The sequence below is a fragment of the Athene cunicularia genome (genome assembly GCF_003259725.1).
Source record: "Athene cunicularia isolate RWA chromosome 20 unlocalized genomic scaffold, athCun1 chr20_part1, whole genome shotgun sequence".
Taxonomy (NCBI): Eukaryota; Metazoa; Chordata; class Aves; order Strigiformes; family Strigidae; genus Athene; species Athene cunicularia.
In genome coordinates this window covers 11,367,400-11,389,207 of record NW_020799125.1, presented here as the reverse complement: position 1 = coordinate 11,389,207, position 21,808 = coordinate 11,367,400, and the positions used below count along the sequence as shown (strand labels likewise).

At 43.5% G+C, this 21,808-nt stretch overlaps 1 protein-coding gene across 1 annotated transcript; it reads left to right on the top strand.

Annotated features, from left to right (window-relative positions):
• Positions 1-6: 6 nt before the first annotated feature.
• ACTR5 (ARP5 actin related protein 5 homolog) lies at positions 7-10,661 on the top strand. The gene is made up of 9 exons (XM_026862134.1): positions 7-106; positions 973-1,202; positions 2,048-2,217; positions 3,055-3,272; positions 3,612-3,794; positions 6,376-6,498; positions 6,998-7,137; positions 8,052-8,184; positions 9,574-10,661. The coding sequence occupies exons 2-9, from the start codon at positions 1,036-1,038 to the stop codon at positions 9,829-9,831; spliced, it is 1,392 nt and encodes a 463-aa protein (XP_026717935.1). The 5' UTR covers positions 7-106; positions 973-1,035; the 3' UTR covers positions 9,832-10,661.
• The last annotated feature ends 11,147 nt before the right edge of the window (positions 10,662-21,808 follow it).

Below are 21,808 nucleotides of genomic sequence, written 5' to 3'. Positions count from 1 at the left end.
GCGCTGGCTGCTCCGCTCGCCCTTCGACCGCAACGTGCCCGTCCAGCTGGAGCTGCAGGAGCTGCTCCTCGACCACGTCTTCCAGCGCCTCGGCGTCGCCTCGCAGGTCCCGCGGGCGGGGAGCTGCGGAGGGGGGGATGCGCCGGGCCCTGAACCCGCCGGGAAAAGCAGGCCCGGGCCTTGAGGGGGGCTTGCGCGGGGGTTGTGCCTGGGTGCGTCGTGGGAACGGGCGGTCCAGCATCGCCCTGGGTTGTGCTGGGGCGTTGGGTTGTGCCCCTCGGCCTGGGGGACGAGCCCTCTGTAGCATGCGGTGGGGACCCTGGCCGGGCTGGGTGCGCCCCAGGGGTGTCTTTTCAACCTCACTATTCTCTTAATTTCTTTATAGTTTTGTGGTGAAAGGGAAGTGCGAGGGATTTGGACTGCAGCATCTTTTCAGGCTGCGGCTGAGCGCCAGAACCCAGGATCAGTTTTGAGAAAGCCATTAAATATTTATTAGTTTCGTATAGTGCTCTTAGTAGTAGTGCTTCTTGTTTTGTATACCCAGCTGAGTTGAGAGTTGCTTCTCAGACCATGAAGCCTTTTTTGCCTGTGTGACAACACCAGTTTGAAAGCTTTACCTGATGCTGAACTAAACTTCCAGCAGTTTTCACTCTTACTTCACCTCTTCATGGCATAGATTTTGGTTACTAAGATTTTTAGTATTTAGTATATGCTTTTAAAAATCCGTTCTCCTCCACCCTTGGGAGTTTGGTTGAATTAACGTTGGAAGCTCTGCTGTAGACAGGACTTCTTTTTACCCCCTTAAGCAGTAGCTATAATTTAATTTATGAGATTATAGCCTGCACATAAAGTGCCTTCTCATTGCTGTTTTGGAGGAGTTCTTGCTGATGTTCAAAAGAAAAAGCAAGGATAAGTATCCCTGGATTTACCCTTCATCCTTTTATTATATTTCTTTTCTCTTGTCTCTTACAGGGTTGTGTTGATCATCCAATTGTTTTGACAGAAGCTGTGTGCAATCCTCTGTATTCGAGACAAATGATGTCAGAGCTCCTCTTTGAATGTTATCAAGTGCCAAAAGTGTCCTATGGTGTAGATAGCTTGTACAGTTTTTACCACAACAGAAGGCAGACCTGGCCCTGCAGTGGTTTGGTAATATCTTCAGGTTATCAGTGTACTCACATTTTGCCAGTCTTGGAAGGCAGGTGAGTTCCTGGTGTGGGAAGTTTGGTGCAGCCTCTCTTTGTCAGGCTTTGACTTCTTAACGATGCAAATACGCATTCCTCTAGCGTTCAGTATTCCAGCTCCTGCAGTATCAGGTCTTAATTTATACTGACAAGTTAAAACTAGGTCTGCAGAGTTTGCTAAGTTCTGTTGAACTTTGAATTGAAGAAGCAGTGCTGTCCTTGTACATCCTGTATTTTTAGTTACTATTCATGCATAGATCTGTATTTTCAAAAGTAGAAGGGGATATTTGCCCCAAGTAAGATCTGGCATTAAAAACCATAGGTTTTAAAGGAGCTTTGGGACAAAAGAAAGCACTCTGTGAGATTTCTGCAGTTCCTGAGGCTTTTACCATTCTGATTATGCTGCTATGTTGCTCTACTCTTTTTTTTTTTTTTTTTAAATCCTGCAGGAAATGGCTTTATTATATCTGGTAGATGCTTCAAATTTTCAAGGGTTGCACTTGGCCTACTGTGAAATGTTACAAAGGTTAAGGAACTACTTCTAGCTCACTAACCATCACTTCCTTTCCTGAAATAAAACATTTTCTTACTGTAGCCAAAATTATTTAAAGCTTGGTTTTCTTAAAGCAGAACAGAGTCTTTCAGAAAGTATCTGCAGTAAACGAAGTAGCGATTATGCTTGTTGTTGGAGAAGAGGCAGTGTGTTAGATTCTCTGGTAACTGAGTCTTTAAATATTTATCTGTGAATATTCATCTGTCTATTTGACCATCTCAGAAATTAAATAATACTGTGGAAAGTAGGTCTGTTTTACTCTGAACTTGTGGATCTCTCCAATCTCGGTTGTGTCTCTTTGCATTTTCAGATTGGATGCTAAAAACTGCAAACGTATTAATCTTGGAGGGTGTCAAGCAGCTGTGTATCTCCAACGCCTCCTTCAGCTGAAATACCCAGGACATTTTGCTGCCATCACTCTCAGTCGCATGGAGGAAATACTGCACGAGCATAGCTACATTGCAGAGGATTATATAGAAGGTAGAACCAGCTGTAATTTACCACTAGATAGCGTTCATCCTCATCCGAATTTAGTTTTGTCCTCTATATCCCGTGTTCTCAAGTTGGCTGGGATTCTGGCAGAGATACTCTTTCTTTTGCTTTCTTTATAGCTGTCTTTCTGTAATCCATGGGAAATGCTTGAGAACAGTTTTAAATTTAACATTAAGATAGAAACAAAATTAAATTACAAAAATAAAATCTGTATTAATGCAGATTTCTCTGTGAATAAAAGTTGGGGTTATTTCAGAGGAAAAGAATTTTAAATGAATTTATTGTTTACTTTATACTGCCAACAAAACATTAAATTGGTTAGGATGATTATATGCATCTGGCCATGTTTCTTACGTGCTTTAAGGTTTCCAGAATTTCAGAGGACACTTCTCATGACTTTTTGTGAATTAAAGAAGTTAAAACTCCCATGGGGAATGTTATCTTAAGTAGTGGCCAAAGAAAAGGTATTTTCTTAAATTTGTCCCTCACAAAAGGGCCTGCAGGACTCCTGTGATGTGTGAGAACTCCCTCTTACCTTGGGAAGAGAGAAGAGACATTTGTGTGCACTTCCCACTGCTTAGTACTTTGTGTTTCTTGCGTGCTGGAGATCAGAGCACAAAGAACCATGTGCACCACGTATGAGACTGGAAGCTGGTGCTATGAGAGGGTAGCTAAATATGGGGACAGCTGCCAAGAAGTGACAGAATCCCAGGCTAGACTCTTGTCATCTTTCTTCTCAGTCTGAACGTAGCATGGATTGCGTACAACATGCGAATCAGTGTTTTCTGTCTGGCATAACAGTTATTTTGCTTTCAAAACATTCAGAGCTACACAAGTGGCGGTCCCCAGAGTACTATGAGAACAACATGCACAAGATGCAGCTGCCTTTCTCTAACAAACTGCTGGGGAGCACTCTGACATCAGAGGAAAAGCAGGAGAGACGGCAGCAGCAATTACGTCGACTTCAAGAACTCAATGCACGTCGCCGAGAAGAGAAGCTGCAACTTGACCAAGAGAGGCTGGACAGGTTACTATACGTACAGGTAATCAAGGAAAAGTTTTCTGTGTGATCTTCTGGGAGGAGGGCAGGCTGCTCCTGGATCTTTATCAGAGGGTCATGCATCACTGTAAAGAGGCTACAACTGTCCTGTGTGTTTTCTGATAGGAGTTTTTTAAGGTTACTTGCAAGATAAAAGGGAGAGATTATTGATGCAGAGGATGCTTTTAGATTCTGAACAATACTTTTGTGAAATATTTTGAATGCTGCTGAAGCGTGCACATCATAATATTTAGTAATAAAGGCAAAGTGTCTATATGCACACAACTGAAAAATAGTTATTACTCTCTATTGTTCACCACAGCTAACTCAGATCTGTCTGTAGGAACTTTTAGAAGATGGTCAAATGGATCAATTCCACAAAGCTTTGGTCGAGCTGAACATGGACTCTGCAGAAGAACTTCAGTCTTACATCAACAAATTGAGTCTGTCTGTTGAACAAACAAAGCAGAAAATCCTACAGGCAGAAGTCAATATTGAAGTAGATGTTGTGGACAGCAAGCCAGAGGTATAATGCTTTCACCAAGTTAATCCTCTTCTTATCTCTGAGAGAATGAAGTTTCTATACTTGAAAATGTGCCCCTTCAGACTTTTTTGATGAACTAAGTTTTTCCTTTAACACTGCAACTCATTGTTAATTTGGCAGCTGCTTCTCTCTTGCAGCTATAGAAAGTGACAGTTTTGATTTTACAGAGTATGCCTGAAATCAATAACCCTTCTTGTGCTGTTCTGCATTGTGCTCTGGGCCATATCTTAGAGTTTGATTCCATACAGTTCTAAGCATAATCTCTAGGTTTCCTGACAGTAGTTGAAGTATATTTATATGAAATAGTAAGTTTCCTTAAAAATTTCTTGCACATCTTTAAGAAGTTGAAGAGGAAAAAAGAAAATAGTCCTAGTGGGTCAGAGAGGGTACCACTGCTTCCCTTTGTACTTACTCGTGGCAGCATATGCCAGCCACTGTCCTTACTTAAGTTGGACTTGCTTAGAGGTTGTAAATGCAGCAGTTAACATAGTGATTTTGTTCACACTTTAAACCAACCTCTAACTCTGTTTTTGCATTGATTTTGGACAAATAAGTGGGCCTGTATGTTAAAGATTTTTTTTTTTTTCAGTGTCTGACAATGAAATGACATGGAGTTTTTAAGTACTTAACCCTCAAGCAGTTATAATTCTAAAGCAACCATCCTTAAATGTCAGTAGCCTTCTATTAAAGATAGAGAAGAGCCTATAGAGCTTTTTGTTAAAAACAGTATTTGTTTTCCTTTCTGTTCTTCCCTTTCAGGTGCAGAGAACTTTATGGTAAACAATTAACCCTTTGCCTTCATTTTGGCTATCTTGTTTTGGTGTGGTTAAGCAGCATGTCCTATTTTGTTTACTTAACAATGAAAGATTAATTGCTACACTTGGTTGCTGGAGTTGTCTTGAGGATGAGAAGCATATTTGTCTGCTCTGCCAGACTAATACAATCACAGCACATAGCAGCAGCTTCTAAGAGATGCTCTAAGACTGTGTGTTTACTTGTAATTGCCTTTCAAGTCACATCAGATAGAGCTTTTTTAGTTATATCAGTCTTTGCTCAGGAAAAGGTAGAGAGAAAAACAAAAAAATGAGAGCATAGAGGAGCATGGTGCCAGATAGAGGAGTGCTTGTGTCAAGTATGGAACTTGAGATATAGCCAAAACTAGCAAGTGAGCCAGTACCTGGGTGTTTTATTTTGTTTATCATTATCAGGAAAGTCTATGTAAGAATGAGAATGTCTGCATTTGAGTGAAATTGAAGTAGGTGAGGGCTTTACCATTGTGATAAAGAATCTTTCTGCCTTCTGTCAGAATAAATTGTTCTAGAAAGAAGATAATTGAAAAGATTGTTAGCTTCTTGTAATTTTGCTCAGTGCTGGTGCCCAAGTTCCAACATGTCTGTCTTGGATTTCACACTCCGTTTTTACTAGGTGTAGTCTCGGACCTTGGAATGAATCCCCAAACCTTTTTGTTTGGTCTGTGCTTTGTGAGAGCACCTACTATCACCAAATCCATCTGTGAAGATAGGCCATCCCTCTGTGGCTGTGTAAAGGAGTCAAAGAACTAATTATGTTGGTCTAGGGTGTGTGCCAAGCCTTCAGCTGAGTTCAATGTTTCTTTTTGTTGCCTTTTTTTAAGACATAAAAATAAATGGATTTAACAAAGATTAGATGTTGGTGATAACTTCAGGTGACTACAGGTTGTTTGCTGTGACAATGAACACTGCTTAAACTTCAGTTTGAGTAATTGCTTGGGTTTTGTGTGGATGTAAGCTAGATACTTAAGAATGTTTAAATGATCAAGCTTTATCTCATCCTGGTATGCTTGCTAGATGTTGCAACAAATGTTTCAAATTTAAAATAACAGAAACAAATTTTTAGCACCAAAATTGCAAAGGTAGCATTGTAACACAAAAATGAAGGAGGTAATTAAAAAGGTGCTCCTACTTCACAACAGTGAAGTACTCTAGGATTTTGAGTGATGCTTTTCAGGAGGAAGGAGATTGGAAACACCTTCACATCTGTGTAAAATATAAGGGCTTTTGGTATACCCCGTGTACAAATGCTAGGTGGTTGAAACTGTCAATAGTTGTGTGGCAGCTTTGTAGCTAGCAAATATTTGTTTTCCACTCCCACAGGAGCAAGGCAGGGAATTTATTGGTAATTATAGAGCAGGTAGAGGTGCTGGGAGTGCACCAAGTTTTAACCAGTTTAAAAAGTTTTTTTAATAAGTTGTAGTATGTTGTTATGTTTAGGATGTGGCTGGCTAGAATCCTGGCAGTCAGACTGTTGACTAAGGCCTTTAATATCTGAGCTGGCGTCATGATAAATTTATTGAAAGTGTTTCATTTTCATGCTTTGAGTGAATGCCTGTCTTCTGTTTTGTGTTGTTCACCATTCTGACTTTTGTCTTCAGTGCTGGAGAACAGCATGCTTGGTTTCAGGCATGTTAAAAAGTTGAGATTTGAGGAGATGGGTGTTGAATTTTCCAAATGTGTCACCAGAATTGAAGTCATATGTGTACCTAGCACCGAGCTAACTGACCATAATACACCTTCTATGTTTCCAGACTCCTGATTTGGATCCATTAGGCAGTGAACAGTCACTGGAGGATGTGGAAAGTATTAATGAGTTTGAACCTTTATTTGCTGAGGAACAGCATGAAGTTGAGAAGCCTGTTGCTGCAGTGCAGGTTTGATTTCTGTATCTCCACCTTGTGCCAGAGGTTGCTGCTATGATTTTTCCACATGTGAATGTTTGCCTGCTCTTGGAAGAGATACTTAAACTGTCTGAACAGGACATTAAGAGAGAAGTCCTCTTGCAATCTTAGCTGATGCTTTAGAACATGAATATACCCACTTGGCTCACTCTGCAGGCAGTGCCTGTTGTAGCAGTGCCATGTTATTAGGGAAAAATGTCCTCAAATTTTTTTGTGTGTCACCCGTAGCCTAATATCACATCCCAGTGGACACAAATTTTCAACTTGTGAGGATGAGCCTCAGGATTGTGTGATACCACACAGAACAACATATAGGAAAACTCCCATCTTCCTTGGCCTTTTGGAACCTTTCTCTGTGAAAACATTACAACCTGTTTTTTTGTACAGAATTGTTTGCAAACCTTGCATGTTCTAGAACATTACTGTTCTTTAACATAATTTCCCACCACTTTTCAATCTCATCTTTTTAAAGCCCGTGTTTAACCTGGCAGAGTACCACCAGCTTTTCCTTGGCACTGAAAGAATCAGGGCTCCAGAGATTGTCTTCCAGCCCTCACTGATAGGAGAAGACCAGGCTGGTATAGCAGAAACCATGCAATATGTCCTCGAGAGGTGAGTTTACAAAGCTACTTGGCAGTTACTTCAAAGAAGCTAACCTTGTTTTGATACCAGCTTTTGCAATACTGGTTACTTAACAATAATTTGAGAAAATATGTTTGAATAGTTCTTTCTGGTGGGGTTGAGCATTTCAGGTTAGACGTGTCTTCCTGTTCTGTAAACCATCTGTAACTTTCCTTGTTTTAAGTCAGTGGTCTCCAAACTTTTTTGATTGATTAACCCATCAGTAAAAAATTTTTGAGCACACAGCTCCAATATTCATAAGTTAAATACAGGAACTACTAAACTGATATATTACATTTTTAAACCTACACAAAAATAGAAATTAAAAAAGGATGAGATGAAGGTTAAATAACCCCTGTTTGATTGATTTATTTATTAATGGTAGAAAAAATATCTTCTCCCTGCACCCCAATGGATTGTCTTGCACACACTACGCTTTGGAGAGCCCTGGTCCAACTTGTTATAGAGAGAAACAACAAACACTTATGAATATCTATTCCATGAAACAGTGAGCTGACAGTCTCTGGTTTTGCAAGACCTAAATCAGGGGTGACATTTTTGTTATAGTATAGGCACACTTGTTGGACAACTGTTTCCAGACAACTTAGCATTAAGGAAATGTCACCCCTGAATTGTTTGAATGTATGAGATTGCATTTTATTAAATTTAAGAATTTAAGAATTAAATTGTTGATTTATGGGGTGCAGTGCACAGAGTGCTTTAAGGATTTTCTTCTACCACCCCTTGATTTTTCAGAAAAATGACCTCAGGTTTTCATACTAGGAAAGTGAGGAAGGTTTCTCAAAGTGAATCCTGAAGACAAGGTGTCAGTATTGCCCATAGTAGTTCAGTTCATAGGACAGATGTCCTTGAGGAAGACTGAAATTGTTTTTTGTTCCTGGTAGGTATCCAAAGGAACAACAAGCTATTCTTGTCCAGAATGTTTTTCTCACTGGTGGAAATACAATGTACCCTGGACTGAAAGCCAGAGTCCAGAAGGAGCTCCTTGAAATGAGGCCGTTCCAGTCATCTTTTCAGGTACCTGTATTGACATGATATCTGCATGAACAGCCTGTTCGTCTGCGCTCAAAAGTAATTTGAGTTTGGGAGAGGTACAGAGCAGGTGTACTTAGAGCGTGGGAATGGAGAGTGGTTTATGACAAGACACTGCAAACAGCTTTTCTGACCTGAGAAGATGAAAGTTACAGATACAGTTGTTCTTTATGAAGACATTAGAGAGAGTAGGGTAGATGCTTTGGAAAGGGAAAACCTCCTTCAGCTAAAACACCATGCACACACAAGCATGTTTAGCTAGAAATTTGCAGGTTGTTTTCTTACGATTGGGACAGTTGCTATCTGGAACAAGTGACTTCTGTTAGGAGTAGTTAGAAGTAGTTGCTGAGAGAAACTGTTTTCTTCAAAATGTCACCAAAAAAAGTGACGTGTTCAATTTGTTACATGTAATGACTGTCTGGGACAGCAGCAAAAGAGATTCAGTATCTGTGATCCTTTGCAACCTTTTCAGTAGCGAGCACAGTACAAGCTGGGCAAGTCCCAGAGTCGTCTGTGCATTTTGTAACAAGAGTTGCAAGGGTCTCCTTTGCTGTTCAGAAACCACCTTGTCTCTTCAAATCTACTGTCTTCTAGAAAATCAGGTGGTAACCTTGGGGAGAAAAGAAAAAGCAATGCAAGTATAATCTTGTGATTCCGCAGCCTTTGTTTTGTGCAGGTACTGTATGTAGCTCTGAGCCAGGTGTGACTGACAGAAACTTAGTTATATATACTTGGTAGTTTTAGGAAGGATATTGCTTGCAAAGTTTTGAGTGTGTAACTTGTGTCTGTGAGAAGAAAATGAGCGTGTTTTCTTCTGATGGTAATGCTGTGGCTTGTAACTGGATAAGACCTTTCTTTCCATTAAAATACGGTCCATGTCACTTCACAGATATCGCACGTGGGATTTACATGGTGTCTAGACTGGTGAGCCCATAGCTGAACCAGGAAAGCAGTTCATGCTAGAGTAATAGGAGTGTTTTTTTCCCCACACGCTGCAATTTTTTTAGCCTGCAGTATTCCTCCCTGCTACTTCAAGCAGGGAGGAAGTTTAATTGGAGCACTTGATACTTGTTTTGCAGTATGTATCACCAACTCTTCCAGCATTGGCTTCCAGCTGTGAGGGCTCTTGGTTGTGAATGTGGCACACCCATGTGCTTTCTCAACCTCTAGAAACAAAAGCAGGTTCACTGAGAGTTGATCTCAAGGTGAAAACACGCTTCAAACCCATTCCTAACATTACTCTTCCCCACTGAATAATCAGCTCAGACTTCTGAAATTCAGTTTTTTGTGTCATGTACCACTGTAATGAGGGTAAAAATGGCTTTCCTTTCCTGTCTTGAATTGATGTTGTTGTTCTATTTTCCTTCCATCCAGGTTCACCTTGCTTCCAGTCCTGTTCTAGATGCCTGGTATGGGGCTAGGGATTGGGCAGTGGAATACATGGCCCGTGAGGAAGGCTGGATAACCAGAAAAGACTATGAAGAAAAAGGGGGAGAATACCTCAAGGAACACTGTGCTTCAAATGTCTATGTCCCTATTCGCCTTCCAAAGCAGGCGCCACGGACAGCAGAGGCATTAGCACCCAGCAGAGCGCTGGCATCCAGCGCAGGCAATCCTTGTGAGCAGGCGTAGTGCCGCACCTTCAGCACAGACCCTCAGATGGGGAGAGCAGTGCAGAGAAAACAAGAATGATTGGTGTGCAGAATGGGCTGTGCATGGAGCACAGGCCTCAGCTTAGCCTTGCTGGCTTTCAGAGAGCACCAAGCACCTCATCCAGTCACTTGAGCCAGGAGGATGAGTTGTGCTGGGGCGGCCGCTGGCCTGGTCGTAGCACCCACGAGGCTTCGTGCTGCTGGTGCCAGCACGGGCGCGTGCAACTGCAAGGAGGAGCACAACGGAAGTGTGCTCCAGAGAAAACCATCGTCTTATAAACTTCCATAGTAAGGCTGAGGAGCTTTTGAGAGTATGTTTTACAGCTTTTTTAAATTTAATTAATGTGTGCTGGGTTTGTAGGGCTGGGCCAGGGCTTGTGCTGAGCGGCTCAGCCCAGCAGGCGTCTCCCTCGGGCGGCAGCTGGTGGCGGGAGGTGGTGCTGAGGTCAGGGGCTGACCCCCGCCTGTCCTCTGGGGCCTCCTGCACTCCCCTCTTGTTTAATTTCCTTCCTGAGACACGCTTTCTGCTAAACCACCGCAGAACAAGCAGTAGGATTTCAGATAGTTTCTGATTTTGTTTATATCAGTGATATTATTATGTCTTGGGTGGAACTGGAGACCTGGTCAATGAAAGCACTGCTGAGCTGTAAAGACAGAACCCTCTGTAAAGCTCAGTCCTGAAGGAGTGACTGCCAAATCTTGTGCAGTCCTTAAGTGCTTTTACAGGAGTGTGGCTGAGTAAGGCAGCTCTTGACTGATGGGGCTTTTTTATCAAAAGTTGTTTTAGCAATAAAATGAACTTTTTGCTTTGCCACTAACTTATGTGTTTCAATGATTGACCTCTTTAAAGAGTACAGCAATAAGGATATATTTAATTGGTTGTGCCTTGCTGAAAAATGCAGGTTTGCAGCCAGGCCCATGTCCTGCTGCACAACATACTCTAGCTTAATTCTGATTGGGGATTCAGGTGCTGCACTGAACAACTTGCTATTGCTTTCCCAAAAAAATAATCAATACTAAATGCTGAACTGAAATGTAAGCACACTCCATTACATTGGCAAAAGCCGTAAACTGTTAGGCTGGAAAAGGTAAGGCTATGGAGAAAATATCAGACTAGTATAAAGAAGGTGAGGAGATGGTGGCTTACTGGCCCCAGGGGCCGCAGAGCATCAACGTAATTTGTCATCTGGCAGATTCAAAACAAAGGACATGAGGTGCTTGTTGATGCAGAAGTGAGGAGTGTGTTGCCACAGGATGGCAACATTTCTGGATTCAAAAAGTATTACCCAGTTCTATGATTTAAAATCAGGAAAATCTGCTATCAAGCACGGAGGTCTTGACACCTGTGTGTAGGAGGTCTTGCCGTGGCATATTCCTCCACAACTGTATGAGGGAAGTGTTGTTACAGACCTGCTCCTGCGGTGCCCAGCACTGGCCACTCTCAGGTGGGGTACAAGTCTTGGTGACTTTTGACAGGGTCCTAACAGGCTGCTGAGCAGGGGAGGAGGAGGAGAAGAGAGCTTGTTGCCTTAAGGTAACCTCAAGTTTGGACTATTGATCCTATCCCTATCTGCCTGGAGCATACTAATTTGCAAGACCATTAAGGCAATTCTATAGGTGGTAAAGAATGTGGAAGAACGTGCTGTGCTGAAACATGGCAAAGTCACACCCCACCTAGGTGTCTTTTCTGATCTTGTTCTTGTCAGTGACCTGGAGTATATGATGTCCCATTGCTATTTGACCCCTTTCTGACGCATCTTTAGCTATCATGGCAGAGTGGGTACTCAAGATACAGAAATTTGTTCTCCTACGTGGTGTTGGTTGCTAAATAGATAAGAGGGTCTTGTGCGTAAAACTGTCCCAGAATGAAGGTCTAAAAGGGTATCTGTTATGGATGGTTATATTACTTTTAAATGTTTGGCCAAATTGTGCCAGCCACTTCACTTGCATTAATTCAAAGCAGAGCTGCCTAATTCTGTACAGATCAGCTGCATAAACAGCTTCAAGGAAGCATAATTTCATAATCTTCTCAACATTAGCCATTAATTTGTTACTTTATCCCCACAATAGCTAGAGTAAGTAAGGAACTTGGACAACATGATCACAGTCACAGGCTGTTCTGAGTGTGCTGGTGGGCATTCAGTTGCTTGGAGTAGCACCATGAAAAGCGTGAACCTTGCGAAACAGGATTAATGTTACCATTTAAATTCAGTTCCCTGATACAATTTGCTGTGGTGCTAAATGAGCATTGGTGCTGGCAGGAGAAAAATGGAAAGAGGGCATGGTGATGAGGGTAGGAGGACACAGTGGTGTTATTTTTGACAGTAGTGTTGGTCAGAGTCCTTGTAGAGCTCCACCACTGTGACACTTGTGACAAGGTTTTCTCATACCCATATGCAGAATTTGGTGTGTTTTCATATAATCAGTGTTCACCAAACCCAGAAGGGGTTTGCACAATTTCTTCTGTGGCTTATGCCACCTGAGAGGGGAGCAGGCCAGTAATGCACCTGTTTGGCTCCTTTTTAATGGGACTTCTGGTTGTGTGAGGAGCAGTAGGAGGAATTGTTATGATGAGAAAATTGTTTACTGAAATAAAAGAGATCATTCTCTGGACAAGAAACTTGAACTGACACTGTGAGGGCCTTTGCCAGGTGGTTGTAGGGCTGCTGTTGAGTGTGCTGCTGTACAGGCAGCCTCAGAATCTGTAGCATGTTTATCCTGGTGGATCTCCTGTGAGCTGACAAATTGCCAGTTCAGAGATAGTCAAGTGGTTTCCATTTGGTCCTCTGTATATTAAGTTCAAAGCAACCTGTAACCTTATTATACAATGCAGTTATCACCTAATTCAGGTCAAAGAATACAAAAAGTACAAGTTGCAACTTAACAAGCTTGGTGAGCTTGGTCTACTTAATCTAAAGGAGAGCTCAAACTGGGTTCCACCTTTCACGGGGTCCCTAAGACCTGCTCCGAGTGGAAACACCACGTCAGTGAGAAGCCCTGGAGACTAAACATAGATCACGTGTTTAATGTCCCAGATTTCCGTTTGAGCTGTATATGAGCCTTGCTTTTGGTCTTCAAGGCTTCTTATGTTTCCTGTGCCATAGCAACTTCAAACACTAACTGTTCTTTGCTAAATCTCCGTTAGGACACTGAGATTAGAACTCTTTGCTCCAGTTATTAATCTCTGAAACACTTAATGCACTGTGTAAGACAGCATTTCAGAAGAAAGAGAAGATGGCCATGAACTGTCACTTAAAATTTAGGATTATCCCTCCAGAGACAGCCTGCAATGATCCTCTAGCAGCCAGTCATAAACCAGAAGTTTTGAAGCTTGTGTGGGATGAGCAGGGGAGGGGAGAATGCTGTAATGGATTTAACATTATCCCCAAAGTCATATGGTGGGATTTCCACCCCGGTTTGATACGTCAGGCACAGAGCAGCTGTGCCGATTCCCGTTGCTCACTCCCACTGCTTTGTGCAGATAGCAGGCTGGTCCCTGAGCATCAGCTTCAACAAAACTTCTCAGTTTTAAATGGCTCAACCCCCCGGCATGGTTTCCCAAGAGTTCTTCAGGCTCCTTTTGCTCTTTTTAGGTACTCAGTTTCCTATATTTAGTTGACAAACACCTTTCCCCCTCCATGTTCATCACATGAGCCAAGCCCTATCTCTTAGGGCAGCAAAGTGCCTTAGTTCCAAGTTTCTGTTTTGTTTTGGTCTTTTTTAGTTGTATTGGGTTTTTTACATCCTTAGAGATCTTTTCTTCCTTTTTTTTATCACTGGGCTTGATTTCCATTTCCTAATGCAGCAGAGACCATGACAAGAGTGTTGCACTGAGAGTCAGGAGACCTGGATCCATTTGTGTTTGCTCATGACAAGCCATGGCTGTTGGCTCTGACCTCAGTTCTGTGCCTGAGCATCTGCAACAGCAAAGCTGAGAATGGTGCTTGCAGAGATAGAGTGCATAATTACTATAGAAGACAGTAAGGGTGGTGGGAAGGCTGGAAAGGGCTTTGTGGGGAAGAAGGGGAGGTCAGCTAAAATCATGGAGAATAGGTCCATCTATGCTTAATGTACAGTTGAGTCAAGTAAAAGGTCTTCAAACTACTCATTGCCTGAAGCTGAAAGAAGTATATGTATGGTAAGAATCCCTCCATGCAGGTATGCTTTTACCCTTAAGCAATTGCTATTGACCACTGTCAGAATATGAAGCAAGCTGGATTCATGGACTGACTTGGAAGGTTTTATGCTCTTAAAATTCATGGGTTTAAGCAGGACAGTAGTTTTTAGCTTTTTATTTATTTCAGGACTGAGGTGAAGTATGAAGCAGCTTCTCCCCTCATCTGTCAGGAAATAGATGTGCTGTGCTGATAGGGAGAAAATCTTTTACGTTGCCAGTGAGATTCTGTGAAGGTGGCCAGTTCCTGTGCTCCAGTGGCCATAGTCAGGCTGTTACACCTAGAGGAAGCTCGGTGTGCTGCTCTTGGCAAGTCTGGCTGGACAAATGAGCTTTACAACATGCTGGGTAAAAGTGTGACTTCATTCAAACCTATGTCAAATGGGTTCCAGAGGAGAAGACACCTTTGGAAAGCATCTAAGCTCATGTTTGAACTACTTGAGAACATGGTGGATGATAGAAAATTGGACAGCAGGAAGACCAGGGTACACTGGGTGCCTTACTTGGTGGATGGTGGAGCTCTGGGTGGGAGAAGTTTTGAGGGGTGATGGCAACCTGCACGCCATGGTGGCACGTGGGAGTGGCACACAGGGCTCCTGTGTAGGCACTTTCCTGAGTGCCCTGATGCTCAGGACGGGTAGGAGGCTTGTGGCTGCAGCTGAGGCCGATTTTCTGCGTTTTCTCTAAACTATAACCCTATTATAAATTATAACCCTATAACTTCAGTTCCTGGAGCGTCCTCCGTGCCCCTAAATGGCTCTGTACAGTGGAAAAACTGTCCCATAGGAGCCTGGGGACTCGCTGCTTTACCTGAGGCTTGCTTGGAGGTGTGTTCGAGTGTGTGCAAAGAGGTTTTGGGTAGTCTTACCTTTCCAGTAAGGATTTTAATGTGGAGATTTTGTTCTTCAGGGTGTTCTTGCTCTCTTCAAAGGACAGTAGTAGGAAATAAGAACTACTAGCCTGCCTTGCTGACACTTGTTTCTGCATTTGAACAGCAGCCCAACTGCATCCAGATAAGAAACAGCCTATTGGTCTGATCTTCTTGCCCTGCTTTGTGGGCTGGCAGGGACTTTCTCAGAGCTCCTCCACGCAATTTTAGAAATAACTTCAGTTGCTGCTAGAATGGCCAGAAGTCCCCTGTGGCACATGGGCCCCTGTTCCTTGTGGGTGAACTCCCCTGTCACCCCTCTCACCTTGAGCACCAGCTGCCTTCTAGCGCTTTGTCTGCTACGCTTAGATAAATCCACCGCATCTAAAAGCCATCAACTAATACTCTGTCAGTGCTCCAGAGGCAAAATACCTTAAAAAAGGTCCCAAACAGTGAGATATCCACAGTGACATGCCCTTGGGACCCCACCATGCATAGGAGGAAGGTTGTCACAAGGGGGATGCCATCTGCGAGAGCTGGGTCTAAGCTATTAGTAAGCTTCTTGCATAACACCTTGCATAGCTTGTCTAGTGTTAGGAAAAGCACCTCTGATTGCTGGATGTGGCAGTGCTGGGTGTTTTTTGTCATCTTTAAACTTAGTTTTGTGTCCCTTGGTTTAAGCATTTGCATTAGCATGATGCTTCTGGCTGGCATGGCTTCTCAGCACTGGGAAATATATTTCAAATCCTGATCCTTACATCACTTTTTCTTTTTCCACACTGTAGCTTGGTTAAAATATATCCCACTCCTCCTCTCACCCCAGATTCCTGCCACATACCTGGCATTCCTTCATCTGTAATGAAATGAAGGAGTGGGGGATTTCACCCTCCTGGAATTTTAGAGGAATATTAAATGGATTTTTCATGAAAAGCCCCATTTAGGGTACAAATCTCCCCAAAAATAGTCCCCACATGGCAAACCTTGCTTTTGCTGGTAGTGGTGAACAGAGTTTTTAATTTCTTGTTTGGGCCTTGTTGTCAGTATTGGCGTTGATGGAGATCGCATTGGAGCAAGCTCCTGCTGTTGTGGATGAGGCAGAGGAGACTTGTATCTCTGCAAAGGTAGTGGGACCTCTGCAGCCCAGTGGAACTCCTGGGCTGTTGGCACTTGGAAGTTTTACCAGTCGCTGCAATATGGACAGACTCTTCATATAGACAAGGTGATGTAAAGGTTGTTCAGTCAAAATAGTTTTCTGCCAGGCTCAGTCATTAATTTACCCTAATAATCATAAAGCTGCGTGGAATCAAAAGTTCCTCCAGCCTGGTCCTGGTAGTGACCTCCAGGAGATGTCGAGGGAGGAGTATAAGAATAGGAGCAGTAGCGGTATGTGTGTAAAACAGGAAGAAGATTGTAAATTAATTACAGCTGGTTAGTACTACGTAGCCAGGGAGGCATGTGAACGCAGTGCTCCCGGAGTCTGTCTTTATGCAGGATCCATCACCATCGCAGTACTCTGCCCTCTGACATGTGTTGAAAGGACAGGTTAAGGTATCCAAATTACAGAGCTCTGCAAGGATGTGGATTTTGGAGCAGCAACACCCCTCTGGACTGTGAACATCTGCTTTGGAGGCACTGTGCTGTGTTGTGGATGTTCCCCAGCCTGCAGAGAAGCTGCTGTGGTAGCCCCGGGCCGTGCCCTAGGGATGAAGGCTGGGGCAGGACACTGTGTCTGGCCCTGCCTCCTGCTTTGGAGAGGAGCTTTACTGCAGCTCCACGGGGCAGGTACAGAGGCAGAAAGAGCCCTGGGTCCTGTTGGGGGGGGGGCCGGGTTGCTTTTATCCAGCTCTGCAGTGGCAGAGGGCCATGGGCTGTTCTTGCTGCTGAGGGAACAATGGAGAGGAAAGCTTTGATTTCACCAGTGATGGACACCCTCCTGCTCAAGGGTGGTGCAGATGGAAGGAACTGGGGGCCAGGGCTCTTTTTTTTTTTTTTTATTGCTTTTATCCTTTGTTAACCACTGGTAAGTTCTTGTTGTGGGAACTGCTGTGACCTCTCTTTAGGTTTTGTTTATGCACTTTGGCTGACATTGTTCACAGCAGGCCTTTGATATTCAGCCCCGGGAGTGTCCTCTGGCCTGGGAACAGGAAGAGTTGAGCCCGGCTGCCCGCAGGCGCGCTCCAGCCAGGGAAGAAGGGCTGGTGCCCTGCCTTGGTGGCACCACGCAGCGATGGACCTTTCCATCCCCTGGGGAAGACAAATTAGTCACAAGTGTCCTCAGTTTTATGACTTGTGCCCTGCACCTGCCCTCCTTGGCCCCAGCAGCGTCGTGTTGGCAGCAGGCATGGCCAATAGCTCTTCCTCGAGCAGGAGCAGCTGATGGTGTTGCACTGCCAGTGGGTGGAGAAGATGCAAGGAAGAATCTGGCATTTATGGGAATTGGATGTGTTTCTCTAGGAAGACAAGAACTAGGAGATGGCAGAGCTTTTGTACTGGGTTCAGGCTGTGGATTCATGCCTGGAAGAGCTGGGAGAAGCCCAACACATGTGATCTGGGGAAACTTTGATCAGGTCTTCTGTCCGCAGCGTCCTAGGGGTGCACTGGCCACTCCACCTACCCATGTCCTCAGGGCTCAACTGAGACTGGAAAGGATGATTCCCCAGGTCCCAAGGGCTTCACTTCCCAGTACTATGTAAAACTTACAGGTCCCTACCTTTTGCTGTTCCTGTTCACAGGAGTTTTTGTTTCTGCCCCTCACTGCCTAGATTCATTTGTCTGGGCCTTGAACAAAACCAACTTTTATAATGATGGAAAAACAGAGGGGATAATTCATATTTATACTACCCACGAGCCCATTCTCTTGAATGCATTTTAAAAATCCCAGTGAATACTGTTTTTCATAACACAACAGATTCCCCAGGCAGCAAAGACAACAATTCCCAGGAGCCGTAAACCCCTTGAGTGTGTTTACCCAATTAAAAATGCACTTTATAATATTATATCACCTTCAACCTACTCTGCTGTTTTACATGCTGGGATCTGAAATATGTATAAGCACTGGTTGTGCCATATGCCTTGCAGAGAGATTGGAAATGAATCTTTATTTGCAAATTTAGCGAGCTATGGATGGATTGTTTTTATAAGCAGTCATCATTTCAGTCACAGGAGCCAGCAGTCACAAACAATGGGTTTTATCAGGTATCAAAGTACAATCTGGGAAGCAGGGCTCATTGAGAGGGGTTTTATCTCGAGCTCCAGGCTTTATGGGGAAGGTTTAAGTAGAGGGTCACCATTTCAAGGAGAACTTTAATTTTCAAGTACTCTCCATTACCCCACTGCATGGGCTATCAGCAGAGGGACTGAGCTACACGGAGCCACATGGGAAGTGGAGCTGGTTCACGTGTGAATGTCCCTATTCTGCAAGAAGTGGATATGAAGAAAACAAAAAATACCCCCCAAAACCCTGCTGTTCTGATTTTGAACCTAAAATAGCAATTTTGCATTTCCTATAGAAGGTACCCCCCCATGACTTGTTCTGAGCAGTTCTACTGACAATTTCCTATTTTTCTTCCTTCTAGAAGGGTGTTTGAGCAGCTCCAGCACTTGAATTGAAGGAAGTCTTTTCCTGAAGTGCAAACAGAAATGCTCCAGGGTTTTCTGGCTCAGGAAATCAGTCCTCAAATCTGAGGCTGACTTCTTTGGAGCCACAGACACCAGAAGTCCCTCCCAGACTGGTAGAAATACAGTCAAGTCCTGAAGAAATGAGAATTTCTGTTGCTCCAGCTTTGCAGACTTCATGTCTTCTGCATGTTTTTGTTCATGGGCTGTGTCAGAAGATGCTCAGTCAGGCTGCCCCTTCCTTTTTAAAGAAGTCACTGTGGCTGAAATCTCGGCAAAAAAAATATTTTAAATCTAGTTTTGTTTCATAGGTGTCCTAAGGACTTTCTTGAAATGACAGCAAAAGTATGTATATTTTGAAAGCATTTTGCTCCTTCATGTTTATACTTGAAAATAGAGTTGTAGCTCTCTAAATGTGGCATCAGTTTCTTCTGAGAGGTATAATTTAAACATTTTGAACTTAAGTGCAAGCCTTTAATGTCATAATTTCTTAATACTGCTGCCACAACTGTTTAGACATATAAGCCATTTGATTATAGTTTTATGTTAAATGAGGAACCATAATTAATATGATCATGTTTAATTTCTTCCTAACTGAACATAAAGAGAGAATAATTTCTCCAGAGAAAAGAGAGTTTCCTCAAATGACTAAATTGAAATATTTTTTTAAATAATTTAGCTTTTGGAAAAAGAAGTTTAAGCCGTGAGTTAGGATAGAAGCAGGGTATGAAATGCAAAATACCTTGCTTGAGATGTGGAGAGAGAATCCCAGGGAGCCTTGTTTTGTGCCTGCAGCGTCCCCTTTCCCTGGCTGCAGACAAGGTGTGGGGGGAGCAGTGGGATTTTCCTAAGTCATCCTTTTTCCTCCTCCCAGCACCATTTCATGGAAAAGTGAATGAAAAACCTTTGGTTGCCAGAGCTCTCCAGAAGACCTGCTCCATTTTTCACTACTCTCTCCCATTTTTGCCTAAACTACATTTACTAGACATTTTGGGAAGCAGAAAATTTGCAGAGAAGTAGAAATGACCCTGCTGTCCTGCCCAGCCCCTCAACATGTTGTTTTCAGAGTGGCTCATAGCTGGTGTGTGTGCACCACCTCAGCAAAGGCTTCTGAAATGTGGGAGCAGGAGCACACAGAGGTATTTTCACCCACCTCCAAGTACCTGCACATCACCAGCATGGCCATCTAAATCGGGGATTCTCTGGAAAGGTGATTTGTGCATCTTTACAGTTTGCACTTTCACAAACCAGAGGGATCCTCCATGCCAGCACCTTGCCTGCGGCCGAAGCAACCCATGTGGCTGGCACCATCGCCTATCCCTGCAATGCCCTGGTAAATCCCACGGGATTCACAATCCAGCAATGGTACCCCATCCCTTTATCTGCTGCACAGCACAAGTCCTGCCATCAGGTCCTTGAGCCTGGGAGCATTTATCTTCTGGCGGAAATTCAGCACTGATGACTTCAGCGGGAGCAGAGTTACGTGACTGGAACAGGCTTCACCCATACCCTGGTACGATGTGCCATAGCCTTGTCTGCACATCGGTGGCTCACTTCTGAGCTCTTAGTCCTCACCACCAATTTTTGATGCAACGTAAATACATTTGTGCTTTTTCTTTCGATGTAGCTGCAAACTGACACCCATTTATCCACCTCTCCAGAGGAAAAGGCCACTATTAGGCCCGTGTTTCACCCCTGGGAGAATACAGCTGAGCAGGGTGTCATCAAGAGGGTTTTGAAACAACTTGTGCTCTAGAATACAACCTTCAAATTATTCTCTTAAACTTCTGAATGTAGAGGGAGGAGACTGTATTGCAAGCTCTCTGTTTCTGCAGGGCTGAAAGAAGAATTAAGTGCTTATTTCTGCCTGCAGTTGCTCCCTGAGCTGATTCCCCAGGAGTACTTTGGTATGAAGTATCCCTCCCAGATCTCTGCTGACATTATTAGCAATAATGGTCAATTAAGTGTACTGGGAAGGGAGGAAGAGTGATGAACAGAGATGTCAATTTTAGCACTAGCAGGACAAAAGAAAATTAATGTTTGCTGAGCAGAAAGGATTTAAGACCCTAGCAGGGAAGGGAGGAGAAGGAAAAACTGTAAGCCTTTAAAGAAAGAACTATAGAAAATATTTAATGATGCTTTTTAGGGCTTGCCAAACAAGCAAAACACATTATAGCATTTTCACCTGCTGGCTTACACGGATCTGGCTTTTGATTCACGATTATATAATGTGTTTTGCAGCCCAGGTTTTAAGCAGGGCCTGAAGGTAAGTGGATCCAGGGCCATTGTATTGTCAGGGAGAGGAATGTGGTTTTGTGTTCTTGATAGAGGTGAAAATTTGCAGCAGGTCAGGTCTGGGCTGCTGAGGGATTAGGTCTGTATCAGCTCTCAATGCTGCCTTAAGGCAAATTGAATTTTTCACAGAAAAGGGAAAGATGAAGGGGAAAAAATCTCCTGCAACTTAACTAATCACCTGCCACTAAATAAAGCAGTATGAACTATTCACCACCTCCACTTTGCTCTATAACATTACTGCAGTAATTACATGGCACATTTGATTGGAGCATTTGTAATCCTTGTAGAATAAAAGTGATTCTGCCTAGCTCTGGCTTTGCTGGGTGTTTGGCTGATGGTGGGTTTGAGTTCTTGGTGGTGGGATCAGTTAGTGGGTGAGGTAGGTAGCTCAGGGGATGGGGAAAATGAACATGTGGGGTGTTCAGCTGAGAATCACAGCTCTATCTCACAGGGGGTTTATTCTCAACCATGTAATTTCAGAAATTCTGGGTCTGTTGACTTGCATTTGCTGATGGCTGTTGTTGGAGAGGTAGGAAACAGGCTGCTTCATCTGAAACAGGTACTGCTCCTCTTTGTCACTTGTTGCTTTTCCTTCTGTATTGGGGTAACCCCAGTGACATCCCACCCTAGACGCTCACAAGGAGTGCTTTAACTTTAGATCCCTGACTAAAGTCCCTGCTTGGCTTAAGATTTGTGGCATGGGTGTCTGCTGAGGGCAGGATTTGAGCAGTGCTTTTGCTGGGCAGATGTCTCTGGCCTCTGTCTCCTGCTGAGCAGAGCTGCTTGCAGAAACCCTGCAATGCTTGCAGGCTCCCTCTGCTTTACTTGGAGGAGGTTCACTCTAGATAGAAGATGCATGTTTCCAGACAGAAAACAATAGGAAAGTAAGCTATAGACAGGTCTAAGCCCATGTTCTTGTAACTCTTAAATTAAGAGAAGGCTTAATGATGACTCTCAGACAGTGTTTCCTACTGTAGCTTCTCAGAGAAGAGTTACCAAAAGAAG